Source organism: Aphis gossypii, chromosome 3 (genome assembly GCF_020184175.1).
Source record: "Aphis gossypii isolate Hap1 chromosome 3, ASM2018417v2, whole genome shotgun sequence".
NCBI lineage: Eukaryota > Metazoa > Arthropoda > Insecta > Hemiptera > Aphididae > Aphis > Aphis gossypii.
The window spans coordinates 10,433,890-10,457,983 of NC_065532.1; the positions used below are offsets into that span (position 1 = coordinate 10,433,890).

General features: G+C 25.1%; 1 protein-coding gene across 1 annotated transcript; it reads right to left on the minus strand.

Moving 5' to 3' along the window:
* Positions 1-76: 76 nt before the first annotated feature.
* LOC126551427 (ATP-binding cassette sub-family C member 4-like) lies at positions 77-21,331 on the minus strand. Its single transcript, XM_050204666.1, is given in 25 exon segments — positions 77-323; positions 387-559; positions 640-885; positions 943-1,070; positions 1,163-1,333; positions 1,406-1,529; positions 1,629-1,735; positions 2,315-2,465; positions 2,566-2,645; positions 2,746-3,023; positions 3,088-3,446; positions 3,536-3,621; positions 3,789-3,886; positions 3,953-4,074; positions 4,153-4,317; positions 4,395-4,685; positions 13,459-13,569; positions 13,642-13,780; positions 13,854-14,010; positions 14,114-14,333; positions 15,015-15,225; positions 17,047-17,181; positions 17,273-17,383; positions 20,969-21,052; positions 21,135-21,331. Coding segments are annotated over 25 exon segments (4,002 nt in total). The 5' UTR covers positions 21,143-21,331.
* Between the last annotated feature and the right edge of the window lie 2,763 nt (positions 21,332-24,094).

Below are 24,094 nucleotides of genomic sequence, written 5' to 3' on the forward strand. Positions count from 1 at the left end.
GGATTCAAATTTGAAAACATAAATAAATACATTTTTGATTTAATGATAAACAAAATTAATATGCGTAATGAATTATTTATACCTCTGTAGCCTCATTATGTCAAAATTAAGATGTATCCTTTCCAGTTTGCTCAACCATTTTGTAAAAAAATCCTTCAGTGTTCTTCAATAAATTATACGGGTGATCAAATTCAACTATTTTGCCAAAATCCATAACTAATACTCGATCGGAGTCCATAATAGTATTTATACGGTGAGCAATTGTTAGTACTGTGCAATTTTTAAATTTATTTCTTATTGTATTTTGAATCAATTTATCAGTCCTGTAAATAAAAATGTGGTAAAGATAAATAATTAAATATTTTAAATAAAATTATTTTTATTACAGCGGATCAACATTGGCAGTGGCCTCGTCCAATATTAGGATTTTATTATTTTGTAGTATAGCTCGAGCTAAACAAACTAACTGTCGTTGACCGACACTGAAGTTCGAACCACTACTTGACAATTTTGAGTTAAGACCACCGGGCAAACCCTCCACAAAGTTTTTGAGTTCAACCTATAAAAATAATATACAAATCAAGTAACAATAAAACAAATATTTTGTTTTTAAGTTATATTAATTAGAACACAATATACTTCATCTAGAGCATTCCAAAGATCATGATCTGGGTATTCATCAAATGGATCTAAGTTTGTTCGCATTGTGCCAGAAAACAATACTGGTTCCTGAGGAATTATAGATAACTTAGATCTCAGGTCTTTGAGCATCAACTCATGTATATCTACATCGTCAATGATGATTTTACCTTCATTAAGAGCTAATCTAAATAATGCTCCGATAAACGATGATTTGCCTGCACCGGTCCGGCCAACAATACCAATCTAAATAAACGTAAAAGAATCATTATTGACCATTAAAAGTAACTCTCAAATGCTTACTTTTTCCATTGATCGAATTTCAATATTTAGATCTTTTAATACATAAGGTGAATTTAGACTGTAACGTAGATTAAAATCTTTGAATACGATTTTTCCAGAATAAGGCCATTCTTTTGGTGGATTTTTTACTAAAAAACAAATTAATAATTTAAAAATAATTTATTTTATTTTAAACTATTTGTTGAAACAAACAAATTAAACAATAATTATTAAGTTTTACCTTCACTAGAGTGGAGAGTATCTTCAAGTGGTAAATGCGTGTATTCTATTAATCTTTCAACTGATGTAAATTGGCATAGTAATATTGTTAATTGTCTTACACCCCACTGAATCCTACAGAGTAGGGTCATCACTTGTGTAAGAGCTAGTCCGACACTTCCTCCGTAAATAGCTGAAGTTTTAATTAATTGGTGAAATAACATGATTTAAAATTATTAAGAGAATCTTACAACTTTCAACTTACTGTTATCGGCTATTAATAGACTGAATAGAATAATACATAAATAAAGTACACAAACAATATCTATCCAAAACCCGAATCCTTGATTCAAACATGTATACATATGTGAAGCCGATGAATGTAAATCCTAAATGTAAAATACACAAATAATTAAAATAAATGTTATTTATTACGAGCAGTATAAATAAATAAAGTTATTTTAGTAAATTTTAATATAAGTAAGTACTTGATGTTTGTCAAATTCTTGTGATAATATTTGTTCTGCTTTATACGCTCGTATTGTTGTTAAACCCTGTAATGATGCATTCATATGTGCTAATACAGGACTTCGTGCTGTTTATAATTAAAAATAAAAAACAATTCTGTTTTAATTGAAAAATACAATATAAATTATAATGTTATATTAATATGGTATTGTACTGCAAGAGGTTATATGAAATTTTGCCAAAGGTGAGCAAGTTAATGAAAATAATTAACTGTGGCTAGTTAAGCTAATTCCATTAAATTGCCTTCAGTTACAGTTTAAAAGTAAGGTTAAAAAGTAACTAGATAAGTTAAAAGTTAAGATAGAAAATAAAATTAACTTAACTCAGTTAAAAAAAGTTAATTTTTTTTCAAATCATAACATTCATAAGTTATAAATTGCACTATTATTTTGATTTGTACAAACATTTACCAAGACACTTAGCACTGTGTAAACATAAAATTTAAAATTATTATTATAGTATACACTACATTGTTATTAGAAACTTATTGGCTACATCTACTTATAGGTTTTATAGCATAGCGGCATTGAAAATATGAAGTTTTTAGTTCAAATTTTTGCATTTTTACAAAAATAATTAATGTCAAAAAAAAAAAAAATATTTTAATATTAATTGTATTTAATTGTAATATAACCATGATACTTACTAGCTGCTTCTAACCTCTTGATGTTTTGTGTTGTACAGAAATAATAATTTCTAATTTTATAAATGATAATTCCAATAATAAATGTTGGTATCAATAGATAAATATTGGTAAATCCAACTATAATTACAGTCCCAAAAATGAACATGAAAATCTAAGAATTATAGAAATAAACGGTTAGATTTTTTAAATTCTAAATTAAATTAATTTTTAAAATATTTAGTAAAATAGCTAAAGAAAAAAAAATGTATAACTTGTAAAGAATCCAAAAAAATATCTGGTAAGATTTCATCTACAGCACCTAAGTCTTTTGAAAAGCGATTCATTATGAATCCTGTAAAAAAAATATTAATTAAAATACTATTGTTTAATTTAAAAGTTTTAATTAATAATATTTTTATAACACACATACTAAAAAAAAATTAATTACATACCTGATGAATTTGTGTTAAAAAAAGACATAGTGGTTCCTACTATGGAGTTGAACATTCGATTGTGTAAATTAATTGAAGCTTTCATTGAGATTTTGACAAATATAACAGACCTAATTATCACTGCTATTATCAGGGAAACCATGAAAAAGGCATAAATGATAACATAATATTCATGATGATTGTTCAACCATAATAATAAATTAGAAGTATCATGAGGTGTTTCTGATAAACTATTATTAAATGTATTTTTTGGATTATAATAATCCTCCTGATTAACCCTGAAAAGTTATATCATACAAATTTCATAATTACTTAAAAATTACTTAATTAATATGATAGTACCAGAAGCTAAGCCAAAATTCTCCTCCGACAGTAAGTCCCAGAATTAAAATGCACATAAAAAAACCAAAAACTACGTTGTATGTACTTTCACTAGACGAGATGTACGATATTACAACATTTTTGGATTTATATTTGTCAAACTCATTTTCTAATTTCTTATCAGGTTTCTGAATTGAAGCTTTAATTTCGTTTGAACCAGTCTGAGATGAATCCAAGGATAATTCGACATCATCGTTGTTCAAATTGTTAATTTCAATTTCATTTTCAATGGTTGTTCTTTTTAATGGTCCAAGTATTTTTGCGAAGTCAAAAACAGAAGCTTGAATATCTTGATAAGATCCTTTAATTATAATTTTACCCTAAAAAAAAAAAAAAAAAAAAAAAAATAAACAAGATAGAAAGTTAATACCCTACAGTAATTTTAATATTATAATATACTAATACTAACATTATCCATTAGAACAATATGATCAACTTCAGATAAATAATGTACTTGATGAGTAACAAGAATACATGCTTTTTCTTTGAGGTAGCCTGTAACCAGAAATAATATGTTTAATTGTGTTTATATAGTTATTATATAGTAATTATATATATTATATTATTATTATATTATTATTATTATTATCATTTATATATTATTATATTATTATATTATATTATAGTAATTATATAGTTAAAGCATTTGGAACTATACTTACTTTTAATGCATTTTTCAAATAAATGAATGCCAACTTTCACGTCAACAGCTGAAAGTGGATCATCAAGTAAGTAAATATCAGCTTTTTTGTACACCGCTCTAAAAAAAAAATGTTTGGAAATATTAAATGGACAAATTATGGTTAATTTTCAAATTTTTTTTTACCTAGCTAAATTAATTCTTGCTTTTTGTCCTCCGCTCAAAGTTATTCCTCTTTCCCCCACCATCGTTTCATCGGCAAGTGGAAAATGTTCAAGATCGCTTTTTAGAGCACAGACATCAATAACCTATTTAAAAATCATAGTGGTTAACTGTCATTTAAATAATTGCATATTATTATATAATGTCAATCCGTATTTATTTACTTCTTTGAAACGTTCTTTGTCCATTGGTGATCCAAAAAGAATATTTTGTTGAATAGTACCAGCAAATATCCATGGTTCCTGTGATGCATAAGATAAAATGCCATCCACAGATATTTTGCCTTTAAAGACAGGCAATTCTCTTAAAATTGCTTGTATTAATGAACTCTGGAATTAGTTTTTAGTATCGTTTAATAATATAGAAAGAAAGTATAATAAATAAATATAAATTTTATGAATTTTACCTTACCGGCTCCTATTGGTCCGATAACTGCAACCAATTGTCCAGAATTTACTGTTAAATTTATATTTTCTAATGTATTATTATTTTGAACTTCTGTCCATTTAGCAGAAGTGTTCAAAATAACTATACCGTGACTATTAACAGACTCTTTTTTGTTTTCAAAGTCATTACAGTTATTTGAAATATGGTCATCAACAATGGGCGATTGTCCAATATTATGTTCCACTGATTTATCATATTTCGAATAAGAGTTTTGGATTTGATCATCTTTTTCTTCGAGTAATAAATAATGCTATAAAAAACATGAATCTAATTTTAGATTTTAAGTGGAGTTAAATAATGTCTTAATTATAATGATTTTACAATGTCGTGTGTGTTTTTTCTTTCTTCAAATATTAGAACAGTAAAAATCTTTTGTATTCAACTTTGGGGCAAGTTTATGACATAATTCATAAACTTTATGGTGCAATTTGAATCAAATCGGTACATTAAATAGTTAAAACAATTGAGAGTAAATATAAATTAAAGAATAACAGAGATTTTTAAGAAAATTCAAAGACTGACAATTGTTTTTTGTGTGATTCAATAATAGATAACTGTAACTAAGTCTCACCAAATTTTTTATGCCGGTAATTTTTACATATTACATAATTTTCTAATTATTTTGATTCTTTTTGAGCTATTTATAGACATTTATGATTTTCAATATTTTATTTTTTTCTTTATTTTAATGATTTTCAATTTTAATTTACATTTTTGACAAAATGTATTTATAATTAGTTATACATAAATATTTTATTTTATGTCTATTATTTAAAAAATTAATATAAGTTTTACTGTATTTTTTACTTTAAATTAAAAAGGTTTTGTGAAAAATTACATAGATTTTTATGAATGCTCTAAGTTTATATTTTTTTAGTATAAGATATTTTTGTTCATCAAGCGTTTCATTTTCTATTCATACAAAATTAAATGCATGGTTCCTTATAAATTGTTTTTTTTTAATTATTAATTGATCTAGTTAGTGTATTAAATATAAGCTTTGCCCAAAATATTGTAGTTACTTTAGGTACAATAAAAAAAAAATGTATTAAATCCATCGTAAGACTAATATTGAAATAAAATATAATAATACTGATGAAAAAAGGGCGGTTAAGTGTGTAACGCTTTGCTGTACAGTAAGTTACTATGAATGGTATTTTTATATACGAAAAAAGATTCTAAACGGAGATGATTTGACAGCCTAAGTCCTAGGCGCCCTAGGATAAATTTTCCAGCGAGTGGTGAAAAAGGGGGTTTATGACCTGAATACCACAAAATTCTTCCTTTATAATAATTATTGTAAGACAAACTTATGAAAAATCTTGTATTAAATTTCAACTCTTAGCTACTTGTAGTTCAAATTTATAAAAAAATTATATAAAATTTTTACTACAAAATAATTGGTAAATATTCATGATTTTGACGAATTTTCGTCAATATTTGAACTTCAAATACTAATAAAAAAAAAAAATCGTGACTTTGTAATTTTATAATATTTGAACCACTATAAACTGACTTATAAAGAACTTTTTATAATAAACTGTCGTGTATTTTGACTAAGCCAAAAAAATTTTATCGATATTAACTATAAAAAAGAAACTAAACAAAAACGAATATTTGAAATGCCTAAAATAGCATTAAAATAAGCGAAATACTTTGAAAATTAAATTATGTAAAGAAAATGCCAATCTAAATAAATGGTAAGATTTTCTACTGAAAGTATCTACGACGTATGCTTTTTGAATATTAACAAATATTTAAAATCGTTTGATTATAAATCGTTCGTAACGCAATTTCACGAAAATTTAAAATTGAAACGCGCATAAAATTTTTCCTATAATAATGTTTCGAGTATTCTTTATAGTTATTTTAAATAAAACTTATGGAAAACATAGTGTTTCATTTTTTAACCCCAGATATAAACACAAAAAGTTTTATGATATTTCAACTACAAAATACTAAATATTATGATATATATTTCGAAAAGATTGGAATTATTATAAACGCTTATAAAAAAAATTGTGATTAATGATTTTTGATTTTTATTTAATTGCAATAATAAAGACTTATGAAAAACCTTGTGTTAAACTATGAAATTTTCAAGTTTTTTTTGGGAACCCAAAATATTTTTATCGACTTTTCAAAAAACAATTCTTAGAATAATCGAAAATTTCATTTGTTTATAAAAAACTAAAAAAAGCCAATATATTTAGAAAATTTATCAGTGTTTAGACATCTGTAATACAAACATTTGTTGAAAAATTCAAGTATTAATAGTGATTCGTTTTTGAGTTACAACCATAAAAAAAAAAAGATTTTACTTAAAAATTCCCGTTTTTCGTTAAAATTAAATGCATGGTTCCTTATAAATTGTTTTTTTTTAATTATTTATTGATCTAGTTAGTGTATTAAATATAAGCTTTGCCCAAAATATTATAGTTACTTTTAGGTACAATAATAAAAAAGTCGGCGGGTACCGCTCTGCTGTACATTAGGGGGTGGGGTGGACCTCGGACTAGGGTAGATTAAATTTGAATGCAATGATAAGTATCATTGTATACGAAAAACGATTCTGAACGGAGATGATTTGTCAGTCTATAATATATAAAAATTAAATATTGTCATATATTCTATTTTGAAACAAATATTCCGATATCATAAAAATTTAAAAACTCAAACGCTTAAAACATTTTTCCTATAATGGCTCTTAAAATTTTCTCTATAGCTTTTTGAAGCAAAACTTATGGAAAACTTAGTGTTGAATTTTTTAACGTTAGATATAAATACAAACAATTTTATGAAGTTTGAACTACAAAATAATTTGCAAATATTCATGATTTTGACGAATTTTTATCAAAATTTGAACTTCAAATGCTAATAAAAAAAATTTGTGCCTATGTATTCTTATAATTTTTTAATCACTATAAGAATAACATATGAGGAACTTTGTATAAAATTTACAAGTATTTTGATAGGGCCAAAACAATTTTATCGACACTTCAAAAAAAAATTTTCAGAAAAGTTGAAAATTTCAGTTGTCTATAAATAGCTCAAAAAAAGTCAAAATATTTTGAAAATTAAATCACGTAAAGAAAATGCCAATCTAAATAACTGGTAAAATTTTCAAGTATCTACGACTTATACTTTTTGAATAATAACAAATATCAAAAATCGTTTGAGGCTAAACCGTTATTTAACGCGGTTTTGTAAAAATTTAAATTTCAAACACTCATAAAAATTTTTTGTCTGAATTCGGTAGAATTTTTTTTACAGATATTTGAAGAAAAATTTATGGAGAACCTTGTACCAAATTTTCAAAAGTTAGTTATAAAAGAAAAAAATTTTATGATTTTTCAACTTCAAAATTACTTGCAAATTTTCGCGTTTTCGACAGATTTCGTAAAAATTTGAACTAAAAACGCTTATAAAAAAAAATTGTGACTAACGATTTTTAATTTTTTTTAGCTACAATAAAAACAACTCATAAGGAACCTTGAATTAAATTTTCAAAACTTTTTGGTTATCCAAAAATTTTTTATTGACACTTTAAAAAAAATTTCTCAAAAAAATCGAAAATTTCAGTGGTCTATAAATAACTCAAAAAAAGTCAAAATTTTTTGAAAATTTAACTATATACGGATACCACTGACATTAACATTTGGTGAAAATTTCAAGTATTTTCAGTGATTAGTTTTTGAATTACAACCATAAAAAAAAATCGATTTGGTCGAAAACTGGTTTTGCGTAAAAATTGGCGTTTTTCCGTCATTTTTTTTTTGTTTTTCTCGATTTTTTTGAAAACTGTTGGAAAATGTTAACTTTTTACCTCTATAATGCACCAAGGATATTCACTTTTACATCGGAAACCACCCCCATTGTTTAAAATTGGAGCATTATTTCGACTAGTTATGCTGTACACAGACCCAAAAACAAAAAAAAAAAAAAAAAACACACACCATTGTAAAATCAATACATTCATCACTTCGTTCAGAATCTAAAACATACATCATTGTAAAATCAATACATTCTTCACTCCGTTCAGAATCTAAAATACAACATTAAGTCAGTAAAAGTGAAGCGTTGGCTAGTTTCTTCATATGGTATAAATAACTAAATACGGTTAAAAGTGTAAGATTCAAATACCTCTATCACGAATTTTTTAATTCAATAATTAATATTATTAATAGTAATTTTACTTTTAACCTATTCACATTGTTTTACACTTTACAGTAAGGTGATATTGACTAAAAAGTTATTTCTTATTAATAACAATAACCAAATTATGGTGTCTATATGACTATATAATAATACTTAAAGGTGAATTATATAATAAGTGTTACCTATATATTCGGTAAAAATGTATTAAATCCATTGTAAGACTAATAGTGAAATAAAATATAATAATAATGATGAAAAAAGGGCGGTTAAGTGTGTAACGCTTTGCTGTACAGTAAGTTACTATGAATGGTATTTTTATATACGAAAAAAGATTCTAAACGGAGATGATTTGACAGCCTAAGTCCTAGGCGCCCTAGGATAAATTTTCCAGCGAGTGGTGAAAAAGGGGGTTTATGACCTGAATACCACAAAATTCTTCCTTTATAATAATTATTGTAAGACAAACTTATGAAAAATCTTGTATTAAATTTCAACTCTTAGCTACTTGTAGTTCAAATTTATAAAAAAATTATATAACATTTTTACTACAAAATAATTGGTAAATATTCATGATTTTGACGAATTTTCGTCAATATTTGAACTTCAAATACTAATAAAAAAAAAAAATCGTGACTTTGTAATTTTATAATATTTGAACCACTATAAACTGACTTATAAAGAACTTTTTATAATAAACTGTCGTGTATTTTGACTAAGCCAAAAAATTTTTATCGATATTAACTATAAAAAAGAAACTAATATTTGAAATGCCTAAAATAGCATTAAAATAAGCGAAATACTTTGAAAATTAAATTATGTAAAGAAAATGCCAATCTAAATAAATGGTAAGATTTTCTACTGAAAGTATCTACGACGTATGCTTTTTGAATATTAACAAATATTTAAAATCGTTTGATTATAAATCGTTCGTAACGCAATTTCACGAAAATTTAAAATTGAAACGCGCATAAAATTTTTCCTATAATAATGTTTCGAGTATTCTTTATAGTTATTTTAAATAAAACTTATGGAAAACATAGTGTTTCATTTTTTAACCCCAGATATAAACACAAAAAGTTTTATGATATTTCAACTACAAAATACTAAATATTATGATATATATTTCGAAAAGATTGGAATTATTATAAACGCTTATAAAAAAAATTGTGATTAATGATTTTTGATTTTTATTTAATTGCAATAATAAAGACTTATGAGAAACCTTGTGTTAAACTATGAAATTTTCAAGTTTTTTTTGGGAACCCAAAATATTTTTATCGACATTTCAAAAAACAATTCTTAGAATATTCGAAAATTTCATTTGTTTATAAAAAACTAAAAAAAGCCAATATATTTAGAAAATTTATCAGTGTTTAGACATCTGTAATACAAACATTTGTTGAAAAATTCAAGTATTAATAGTGATTCGTTTTTGAGTTACAACCATAAAAAAAAAAGATTTTACTTAAAAATTCCCGTTTTTCGTTAAAATTAAATGCATGGTTCCTTATAAATTGTTTTTTATTTAATTATTTATTGATCTAGTTAGTGTATTAAATATAAGCTTTGCCCAAAATATTATAGTTAAGTTAATAAACTGTCGTGTATTTTGACTAAGCCAAAAAAATTTTATCGATGTTAACTATAAAAAAGAAACTAAACAAAAACGAATATTTGAAATGCCTAAAATAGCATTAAAATAAGCGAAATACTTTGAAAATTAAATTATGTAAAAAAAATTCCAATATAAATAAATGGTGAGATTTTCTACTGAAATTATCTACGACTTATGCTTGTTGAATATTAACAAATATTTAAAATCGTTTGAGGATAATTCGTCCGTAACGCAATTTCACGAAAATTTAAAATTGAAACGCACATACAATTTATTTTTCCTATAATAATGTTTCGAGTATTCTTTATAGTTATTTTAAATAAAACTTATGGAAAACTTAGTGTTGCATTTTTTAACCAAGATATAAACACAAAAAGTTTTATTAATTTTCAACTATAAAATACTTGTACATTTTCGGGTATTTGATATATTTCGTAAAAATTTGAGTTTTGAACTCTTATAAAAAAAATTGTGATTAATGATTTTTGATTTTTATTTAATTGCAATAATAAAGACTTATGAGAAACCTTGTGTTAAACTATAAAATGTTCAAGTTTTGTTTGAGAACCCAAAATTTTTTTATCGACATTTCAAAAAACAATTCTTAGAATAATCGAAAATTTCAGTTGTTTATAAAAAACTAAAAAAAGCCAATATATTTAGAAAATTTATCAGTATTTAGACATCTGTAACACAAACATTTGTTGAAAAATTCAAGTATTAATAGTGATAACTGTTGTAATATTCATACTTTAGAACTCTATAGTGCACCAGTGAATATCCACTTTGCAATCGGAAACCACCCATGAAGTTTTGAAGCAATATTTTGACAAGTTATACTGTAGTACTGTACACACACACATACACAAAAAAAAAAAACAAAAACAAAAAAAACGAGGTCAAGTGGGTAGCATTGTACTCGAAAAATGATTCTGAACGGAGATGATTTGTCAGCCTAATATATAAAATATAAAATAAATTATATTTTAATTAGTTTAGTGAAAAATGTAGATCTTTTTTAATGACACGAACACCACTAAAATTAAATATTGTAAAGAAAATGCCAATTTAAACAACTGGTGTTTGTTTAAAGTTTCTACGACTTGTGATTTTTAACTAAGGTGAAAACCTAAAATTATACGATACTGAATCGTTATTTTACAAGTGAATTTTGGATTTCGTAAAAATTTAAACCTGAGATAAAATTTTTTTTATTTTCCAACGTTTAAGTTATTTTATAATTATTGTTGTAAGTCAAACTTATATGATTATATGATACTAAATCGTTATTTTACAAGTGAATTAAATACCACTTTTGTTTGTGAACATGATGTTTTAATATTTTGACATTAATAGATTTTTACAGAATTGTATTATTTGTATCTAAACACACTATTTGGTATGAAAACGAAATACATCTACACATATACGTGTTCCAGTTCCTATAGTATAACAATATCTTTATTTCATTTATTTCGAAAAGGGAACAAAAAATTATTATTATTTTAATATACCTATTATAATATAGGTATAACCCATTATAAAAATATATATACGTCGAAATTTAAATTTTATAGGATAGACTCAAAACTTATTTTGTGTAACTCATTGAAATTAAAGAAATAAAGATACACATATACTTTTAGATAGGAACACGTAGATAGATAGATAGATAGATAGATACAAATAATGAAATAACATATTTTTGTAAAAATCTTAAAATTTCAAAATATTGGACATGACCCCTAACAAAAGTGGTACTGAAAACTCCAGAAAACTGTCAGATATAACAGTAAAAAATTTGGTGACTATACGTTAAACGGTGTAGATTTGTATGCGTGATAAAAAATTGAGACTTGCTTTTATAGTAAAGATTATAATATATCAAAATAATTGTTTAAAGCTTACCTATAGTTAAGCAATCGCCCATCACCCACCTCAGAATGTGTGTTTAGAATAAATTTTGTTGTTATTGTTGACGTATATGAGATGTGAAAACGGCTTGGTGCTTTGAACGGTCCTGCATGGTTTAAAGTTTATAGTATAGATCCCTGCGTTCCAACTACGACTGACGAACTCTTGAGTTTCGAGTAGTTAATATAAGTTAAAATGCATACAATAATAATAACCAATAGAAAAGTAGTAGAATAAGTATAGCGCGCTGATTGGTTGTATGATGTGAAGACCCACAGAACGCCACGCCTAATGTTGTTGTTTAATAATCATTATTATTGTTATTCATTTAACGACGTTATGATATTATTATATAATATAATTCCCGGATGTATGAATAGTGATATTAATGAGAGAAAAAAATTATTTTTATTATCTATAATTATTATTCATATGTATGCGAATTTATAAACAACTAAGATTATTATTATTTTGGTTAGGTAAAAGGTATGTTCACTTTATAGCCTTTTATGATAGAAATGACAATAAGACAAAGAAACTGCAGCTCCACAATTTGCAAACAACTAACTACAGTGGCGGAGCACGCGGTTGACAACTATTTTTTTATAAATTGTAAATTGTTGTCATTATTTGAACTTCAAATAGCCTTAAAATAAGCGCAATATTTTGTAAATTATATCTTATATAGAAAATTCCAATTTAAATCACTGATGATCTTTTCAGGTATTTGGGAATTGTGGTTTTTGAATAAAAACAAATACTTAAAACCGTTTGATTATAAATCGTTTTCGTTATACTATGTTAGAAACATTTAAAATTTAAACGCTTATAACATTTTTCTTAATATGAGGTTTCAAGTTTCTCTTTAAAACTATTTAAAGAAAAATTTATGGAAAACTTAGAGTTGCATATTTTAACATTAGATACAAACACAAAAAGTTTTATGAATTTTCAATTACAAAATACTTGTAAATTTTCGGGTATTTGATATATTTCGTAAAAATTTGAGTTTTGAACTCTTATAAAAAAAAATTGTACATATTAAGTTATGCTGTACACGAATACACACACAAAAAAAACACATTATTGTAAAATCAATACATTTTCTACTCAGAATCGTTTTGAATAGTTTTGATACGTACGTCATAATAATATATCATTGAATTCATATTTAACACACGCGCCATCATACGACATCTACTGTACATCAATTATCAAAGTGGTATTTACTTACGACATGTTCACTTTTATTTCAAACATTCATTATTTATTTTTATAATTAAGATATTTATAAATAAATTAGTATAAAAAATATTAAATCTAAATGTATTCATACTTGTATGCGTTTAATTGATACCATTAATTCACCTATTTCCAACAAACTAAGAGAAAATATGTCTGCCATTGATAAATGTAACAGATTGAAGAAACATGTAAGGACGTAAACCTATGTGCAAATAATAACAATATAATTGAATTTACTTTATATCTATAAGAAAATCGTTAGTTATGAACTTACTTTTTGGAAAGATATTCTATTTCCTAATAACACGTATATTAAAATGCTGATAAATATTTGGAATCTCGATTGAATAACTTTAAGTGATACCCATATGAATTTAATAAATGTGGCTCCTTTTATTTGTTTAACCTCTAGTCTATAATCACCACAATATAATATAATATTTGAGACCAATAGTAATATAGATGTTATTATCAAATCATACATACTGTCTAGTATATTTTATGAGATTTCCAAATGGTTTTTCCCATGTGTACATTTTAATCACTTGTATCCCCGAAATGATTTCATTCATTAATCGTATTCTTTCATCGGTCTTCTTTGCAGTCTGCAAACGATATTTAGAAATTATTTTGCCCATACAACCTGAAATTTAAAAAAGTGGCTAGATTATAAGAATATATTCATATAAATATTATTTAATTATTTTTAATGTACTGATTGTAAACAGTTATTTATTTAAAATTACCTTGTAATGGAATAAAAAAAAAAAATGTAGCTACTCCAACTAATAAGGATACACCAGTGTCTTGCCACAAAAAATATATTCCAATTATTATTTGTAGGGGTCCGATCCATAAATAATGTAGATTTTTTGCACATTCAAATCGACTTACATCATTCGATATCAAATTGATCACTTGTCCAACGGCAGTTTCACCAAAAGTTTTATGACTCAGGCATAATGTCTATGCAGACAAAAAACGAAACCATTATTCGTTTATAGTAAATTAAAATAAACAAAACGAGGAAACTCGGGTATAAGTATTTTAGCTGATCTCCAAATGTAAGTTTATAGTATAATGGAAGCAACAAATAATTTAAATAGAATATTGTCGTATCAAATTAATATGGAATCAGAATATCTTAACAATAAGCCAACAAACGAAAACTGTAGGGAAATATTTCGGAAATAATTTAGAAAAATTGTTATAATATATAAAAGGATTATTCCGTTATAGTGTTTTTAATTCCAAAAAACATTATCCTTTAAGTCCTATCAAATAACCAAAACATATTTTAAATTTTGAACAAAAGAATGAATATGTTTTCCTAAGCTTCATTTTTCTGATACCCCCACATTATATATTTTCAAATTAAAATTAACTTCATTAATTTATGCTGATTTGTACTTTTAATCTAGTTTTTTGCCCTCAAACATCGTCCCAATTTCTTCAAATTTCAAAATAGGGATATGGTCTGCAAACATGCTTATTCTACTGAGTATGGAAATCTAAAACTTAAATTATGCCATTATTTGAAAAATGGAAATAACATCAATACAAAATTTCTAGTATGTATTAATTATCATATTCTTTAATAATGTAAATATATTTACAAATAATTTAAAGAATATTTTATAGGATTACCTTTCTGAAGATTAAAGAACAACAAGCAGCTTTCGCCTTCATTATTTCATTTATCATTTCTTCATATGTGAAAAAGGTAAGGATAGTTGTCATAAGCATGCTGCATATTAAAACTGATGAGTATAGGTATGCATATTTTATGTCAATATTTTTGGAATTATTATGGTTGAAATATGCTAATAGTTCACCAATTAATAAAGGTTGAGACATACTGTAATAAAAGAAGATGTAATAGTATACAACAATCATAATTATTATTATATTAAAATATTATACTTTTCAAATGTTGTGTTTATATTACGTACTTCAATAAAATAAACAAATATAATATGTATTGTTTTATCTAATGTTTCTTATACTTAAACAAGTTAATAAGTTAAAATTTAGTTTATGTTAAATGTTAATATTAACTATTTTGATTACATTTTTATTGATATTTAATCATTTATCTAATTTATAAATAAATAAATAAATAAATAATATAATAAAATAATTATTGATGATATATAATAAGAAATTAATAATGTAGGCAATTATACCTCTGCATTGAGTGTTGAGTGGCTCACTGTTATTGGTGGTATTAAACTTGAGTTTAATGATTGAGTTCAATCATTATATACAAAAACTATTTTGAGGAGATCTGTCAATGTATATCACAAATGATACATCGTGAAGTATTTTTCTGATATATTTAGGCATTTAAGTCATTTATTTTACTTTTAGTATTATAGTAGCCAGTAGGTTGACATATTTTTTTCTACAAATATTACATTTATTAATTTAGCATAGGTATTATTAGTATTTAATTATTAAATCAACTTGTATAAATTAAAATGCAACAATATTTTTTTGTAAATATCTTAATACAGTATTAATAGATTCATAGCATAAATAAATATTTTGTTAAAATAAATTTGAAATGTCATTGCGTATAGTACAATTCATAGTAATATGGTGTAAGTTTTAGGCACTCATAAATAATTTTTTTTGAAAAAAATTTAATAAAGTTTATTTTTAAATATTTTCGAGTAATATAGACCAAATTTGAATATAAAATGTCTATATAAAATAATGAACTTTATAATGTTTATTATGTTTTATGGTTAAGAATAGATTACTTATGAGGATTTTTTAAGAACTTAAATATAAAAAAGATATACAATTTATGAATTTCTAATTTTTAATTAATTTTGTCTGAATTTCAACTTAAAATATTTAAAAAATTGTTTTGACTATACGGATTTTAGTTATTTTTTAAATGAAAAATAAAAAACGATTAGAAGATTTTTAAGCATTTATATTGTACCCTGTTTTTTTTTTTTTTTAATGTAAAATTTCTAGGTGACAATCATAAAAAAAAATTGAAATTTTATGCTTATAAATAGCTTAAAAAAGTCAAGTCGAAATATTTTATCGTAAATAGAAAATGATAAAATAAAAATTTCACAAAATTTTTGAGTTTTACAAAAAATTTTTATCATCTTTGTTAAATACATTTTTTCTTTACCTGTTTTTCCAAATTTTAACGAAATTGTACTAGGAACCTTTTTATTTTGACCTATTTAATATATAAACAAATTTATACCAGAAAATACCCTCCACTTTTGAAAATATAATTTTATATAATACATTTTATCGACTACTTGTCGTTCACAAACAAAATAAAAATACACACATCATTGTAAAATCAATTTCTCTGCTCAAAATCATAAATTTAATTTTTAAATTTACTTCTTGCCGTTATCATTAGTCATAATTATTCATAATACAATAATATCATACGATCGAGAATCAAGTAATAATAAAAATATTATCAAATAAGGATACATTTCTCAAAAGAAAAAATTATTAAATATTTTCGTGGTAATGATATAAAATAACATAAATGCCTAAGTTATTCATATAGGTAAAGAGATTACCTAATCTTAAATAATAGAATTCGGTAATATTGAAAATTGAAAATATTTCATTATTATTGTTATTATTATTAATTATTATATACTTAATCTAAAAATTAAAAAAAAATTCTTACTTGAAAATAATTTCCATTATGCAAAGTAGAAATCCATATAGAATAAATTTTGCACCAAACATCCTGATCAAAGCTCTCAACAAATTTGGATTTCGATTCATTGAAGACACATTGGCTAACTCTGATCTCCATATCCTAAAGTCAAAATATAAGTACTAAGTTATTTCGAAGTATTAATAAATATCATTATAGTAGGTTATATTAGAAAATTATATTGGCAATATACTTTTCCAATTTATCGCCTAATGTCGATGATTTCTGGTCGTCTAATGTTGTATACAAATCCGTTTCATTCAAATCTCTGAGACGTCCTATTTTTAATAGGTTTAATATCCAACTATAAATAAAACATGTAATTAAAAAATAACTATCATACTTATTAGTTTTAATTCTTATAAAAATATAGTCTTAAAGTTATAAAAAAAATATTTGTTTTTCAAAATAACAATAATTGATTTAGAAAATAAGGGTGAACAGTTAATCGAATTGGTTTGTGTACAGTGTACGTTATGTATGTGAGTATTATACATTTTACAGTTAAATTTTTAAGTTAAACATTTATAGTATTTGTTTGTCGTTTGAGTACCTACTAGTGTTATATACTGTATTGATTCTGTGTAGAGATCGAGGAAAGAATTAAATTTACAACAATTTTTTTTTTGAAAATTTGATTTGGTATTGGTTAATTGGGTAGTTAAATAAGTAATAAGTTTTTAGTAGGTATTATAATTAATACAATATAACAATAATACAAAAATATTGTGAAAAAAAAAACAGAATATATTGCACAATATTAATTATAGACAAATTTTATTTTGTGAAATGATTAAAATTTTACTGTTTTGTACTATTAAATACAAAATTCTTTGTAAATATTTCTTATAGCAATTTGAAAATATACAATATACAATTATAAAAATAAATAAAAAATTTGCTGTTCTTATTAATGAAATAAGAGGGCTCATAGAACACGCAAATAATTTTTAACTGTAAAAATAAAATACAAATAAAAAAAATGAGATTTTAGAGGACGTTAAAGTTGTATGTGTTATTGTTTCCGTCTCATAAATATATAATAGGGGACATTTTTGTTTAGTATGAATTTTGTGTGTTAAGCATAAATATTAGAATGAAGTAACTTGATTATTATCAAACTTAAAGATAAAACATATTACCTGTGTTCTTATATTGGATTTTTACAATATTTTAACTTTTAATCAAGTTATGAGTATATCTATACAGTATTTTTCTCTTTTTTCCTTGGTGTATATACTCTCTTAAAGTTTTGATCGCCACCACAATAATACTCCATGTCGCTATCTGCCCATATCATGTACCATTATATTCCCAAGCCATTGTATTCTTTGATCTTTGATTAAGTTAGTTATTGTAATAATATTAATGTTTAATTATGCTATAACTCGCTTAAAAATTAAAGTTGATAATAGGTCATTTCACTCTAATATTAATCTAAATACACTGTTTGCACATTGTTTGACCCCCATGCAGCATCGTTTATTTAATAAAATATTTACAGCTTTGGTAAGTATTACGTTTATAAGACGGAAATAACACATGCTGGTATGAAATCCTCTATAAGCAATGTATTTAATCTTTTTTTACAGTGTATAGGTATTTAAAATATAGTAATTATATCGTTTGATATAATAATGAAATAGTACATAACTTACATTTTTCATTTATATACTAATATTATTATTAATAATAAATATTGATAAATGTATTAGTAATTAATACCTAATTAGTTAACACGTAAAATTATTATATAAAAATGTTTTTTTTAAATTTTTTTACTATGTAATATAATAAAAAAAATAATCTAATTGTAAACATTATTTTTTTTTTTTTATTATTATTTATTAAATTTAAAATGTATCAACATATAATATGTTGCAATAAGTTTTTTACACAATATAGAAATTATGTATATAATATATTATATTAGATATTCGTGTTATGAATGTGCACTGTACATTGTACAGTATATACTGTGGTGTGTATGTGTACGTGTTTGTGTGTGTTATGGCGGTGGAAAGATTGGCAGTGGGATTTATTTGGTTAAGGATTTTAGAGCAACAAGAAGTTCGTTCTTTTGCAGTCCGTGCATTTTTCCGCGACTTAGTAACATCGTAGCTCTATTTATTTCGTTTTTGTTCAACGAGCAGTGCCTTTCCGTATATAAAAATATATATGTTATTGTTACATATATCTATTCAATTGTTTTGTTTCCGTTGACTCTGTTCCCGTTGGGACACATACTTAGTGTTAGCTGTGCCTTCGCGCACTCTTATTATTATTACTCTTGCGGGAAGAGGCAGTTTGCATTTTCGCATTCTGTTGTTATTATTAATATTATTATTATTGTAATTCGTTCTATAGTTATATACATTTGTTGTTGTTTTCTTTCTTTTGCTTTATCTTTTCCTATTATTATTTATATTATATTGTGCATCGTGACAAGGTTAATAATAGGTTTTGTTTCGTCAAGGAATTTGGTGATGATATAGTAGAGATTGATCAGTTGTTGATTTGTTAACAGTGATTTCGGCGTACAATGGTTTTTTATGAGTTTGAACTAGGCTTTATTTCCATTTCTTCGAAGTGCAGGTGCTAGGTACTAGGTACATTAGAATATTTTTTTGTCTTTAGGTTTGGTGCGGCTTAATATTTTTTTAAAAGATTTTCTTTATAATTTGTAATGTGATTTCCATCACAGTTTGCAGATTTTTAGGGTTCCTCTCGTTTTTTAGTGCATTCGTTGGTGGAGTGATTTGATCCGTATTTTATACAGTGTGGATAGTGGTAACAGTAACTACGTGTATGTTCGTAGTTTTGACAGTAGTGACATTGAGGAGGACCGAGTTGTCTCTTTGGATATTCGAATTTCACTATTGAGTTTAATATTTTGAATATTTATTGATTATTGTTGTTACGGACTAATTCTATATTAAATAAAGGAAATGATAACTTGTTCACATAGTGTGTTTATATTTAATATTTAATATTTGAAATATAGTTGAATTTGTGATGAAGGTCATTTAGGCAGTTAATAATGCACATGGTAGGAATAGTGGAGTAGAGAATGTTGCTTAGCACGACATGGAAAGGTTGGGAAGAACGGGGTAGATAAGAATGATAACTAGCGTCAGGCAGATAATATTTAATGACCATGAAATTGACACGTGTGTTAGACTAAACAGTTATATTTAGATCTATTGGCTTTGCATGTGAAACCCTCTGATCACACCTTGCGAGCAAAATTTTTGTAGAACTTAGTAAAATATGTTTTGGCGAGGTTTTTATTGTTGGTGAGAAGAATTGAGCATCTGCAGTTTGCATGAGGACATTTTCTTGTTCTTCCGAGGCTAAAACTTCGAAACGATTTTGTAAAAATCTACTTTTTTTATCCTAATGAATCGGGGAATTCGTGGAAATCGACTAGAGAACTCTCTTTGCAGGATTTTTTATCGTACTCTTTTTACACACTGTTGTTTTGTTTAAAATAATAATTGGTGTTATGGTTTAAGAAATTATATGTATATAATGCCTCGTTATAAAAAATGATAGAATGGCGACGCACTAGTTATCGCTTTGGCTGTCTAAGCACTCTAAGCACAATTATAAACATGATTGTTCAAACTATTTAATATTTTTTCTTGTTGTGAACTTAAGTACGTTTTTACTTGTTTTAAATACTAAAAAGAATGTTTCGTTAAACAGTTTACTGTAAGCATGAAAATAACAATGCAAATAGCATTATCTATGTTTTAACCTTTGCCAATGTATAAGTTATTAAAAAAATAGATATAGGTCTATCGGTATTTGTCATTTCAAGTTGCAAATATATACACCTAAACTCCAAAATACGTTAAGCTAAGTAAAAAACATATAATTCGTTTACCTATGTGTGATGATTTGAAAAAAATTTGCATTACATCTTGGATTAGGAGGACGTTCTGTCTTACTATCTGCCTTAGGTATCTCACTTAAACAATAAAACAGATAAATAAAGATTGAGTTGGTTTTTACTATTATTAGTTAATTTATGAATACATTTGATAACTTACCTATACATAGTTTATATTATAGTAAGAGTATTTAATTCGTATTATAATTTTTTTATGAATACTTAGTAATAATAATAATTGTTAGTTATTAATCTTATATCATATTTTTTGTGTTGGTATTAAAATGTATATAAACTATTTAAATTACAATAAATTAGTAACATAGGTACACTATATCCACGCACGTCGATCGTTAAGTAAATAGTAACTGAAATTATAAATTTAAATATACAACGCTTTGATATTTTCCCCTACCTAATACCAGTTTTGTTTACGCATAGTATATAGATAACATTATAGTAAACATGTATCTGTTATCACTATTTTTAGTACATTCATAAAGACCGTATTCAAGGTTAACTAATCTAATAACAATATTATTTGTGTTCTCTCGTTAGTTTTTTACGATATATTTATTTTAAAGTGAATTATGATAATGTAAAATATTCAATATTTGATTATTATACTCATAATTTAACTCTACGGATAATATTCTTAACAGTTATTATTACCTATAATAATAGTTAACGGACTAAGGTATTGAGCTATGCTAAAATTCAATAAATTTGTAGTTCTTACCATAATTATTAAAGGTGTATAACTGGTATATTTACCTTATTATTAATCAGTGTCATTGATGTGCACAGACTTTGATCGCAGGGGTGCCCTTAAAAAAGTCCGAACCAAAGATTCTTGTGTGATGACAATTGATTAATTAATAACTTTATTACATTTATTTTATAGTTAAACAACTAAAGTGAAAGTGGCTTCGCTTTTTTCATGTAAAATGTAACAATGTACGCTATCTAGTACCTATAATAATTTTGATATTTATGCATTTATTAAAGAAAAAGCCAGAGGTCACAGGGGGACCACTGCCAACCCAGCCACCCCGTACGTACGCCTATAATAATCACAATTTTCAGTCGTGATTTACAATAATTATTGTTATTACGAGTATCTAAACTTTGTTTTATGTCACTAATTTCCATTGTTGCCGATATTAAATTTATGTTTATGGTAAATATCAATAAAAAAAGAAACTGTAAAATCTCAAAACACAATAATTAACGATATTTTATTTTTATTTATTAAATCAAAAGTAAATTAATTGATGTACGTTTTTCCAGGGCCCAGACTTCAGGTTAGATTAGGCACAAGTATAAATAAACTTAACACTAGCTGATCTTTCAATTATACAATCACGTTTGGTTAAAGAATACATTATGATATCTATAATATTAAAATAACTTATAAAAGCGATTATTACATTTTAAATATTTATAATTTACCAGAATACTAGGGTAAGGGAGTTGATGGATTAAATTTTTTTGCGTCTTAAAAAATGCTTTTCTAGCACTAATAATATAGTTTAACATTCTATTATATACAAATTTAAATAATAATGTTGTATTTGCATTTTTTACATACATATGCTATGTAGTATTGGGCAATTTAATATCATAGAAGTAACTCTACATTAAGCATAGTGTATAAGCGTTATGTTCTAGCAACGAAAAACGAAAAATTTTCAATGATCGTTCACGCGCAAACTTTTCACTTAGTGTTTAAGGGCCTAATGAATAATAATAAAAGAAATATGGTATATGTGTTTTTAGATTCTGAGCGGATCAATGGAAGTAATTATTTGTTTTACAATGGTTATCAGCGATATGGATTTATTTTTTATAGTATTAAATTGTATAAAATAATTTTAATATTTTTAGATAGGTATGAACAATATTATTTAGATATTGAACACATGTAGTTAGTAAATTATTAGTCTAATGTTTATTTGTTAATCAAAGGCTGCAGTGGTTAAACTTATCAATACTCAAGTGATGGGACATAATAATATTGCAACATGCTCTGATACTTATATATAAATTAGTAATTACTATATACCATGGCTGGTGGTAACCCCTAACGTTGTCGGTATAACAAACATGTCTATAAATGAGCGTAGTAATACATCAACGGCGAGTGACGTGGGAACATAATTATAATAATTTAATAAATCAAAAGCAGATCATCGCATGTACGCCTGTCACAATTACCACCCGGTGGAATTACCACCCGGTGGAATATGATAGTCATATTATTCACACACGGTATCGCTCGGATGACGCAATGCGTGGGCAGAAGCGGCTGCACGTGCAGGAGACCATCAGGGATCTGAAGATACCGTGGGAGTCCCTGGACGATATATAAGGGGGTCCAGATTAGGCACATTTTAGACGTGATCCACCAGAGTTAGAGCAAGCACCTTCACGTCACTCAGATCAGTAGTTTTGTCATTTGGACTTAGAATATTTTTCACAAGTTTAATTAATTAATTAATTGGACTTAGAATAATTTCAACAGTCTTCATTTATTTTACAACAACCTATCCGATACGATTGATTCAACTGATTGTACGTGGCACGTTACAATATTATTGTAATATATATACCTACATATTATATTATAATATATACCGCTTATAAATTTTTATTGATATTTTGTTACGATTGTAAAGTTAAACATGTATAAAAAAATTATAATATATAAATCTTATTCATTATAGTATAAATATTATAATAAAATACATAGTGATCGGATCACAACATCTTATAATAAATTGTAATGTAACAGACAATTGTTTCAAAGATGTTCAAATATTAAAAATATCAAAAATAGTTGAAAGTAATAAAATTAAAAATATGATATATAACTATAAGTATTATATTATGAAAGTATAAATTAATGTAAACATATGGAAAAAAATCTACGGTTTTAAGTCACGTTTATGATGGATTTGAATAAAGATTCATATCATATATGTATATAATATACCGCTATTAAGAATGCGTGTCAGATTATATTGACCACGCATTGCCTAACATAGACAAATAAAAGTTATATAATATTCTAAAATATAAATAATACTAGTATTTGCTATTTTTATTTCAATACAAAGA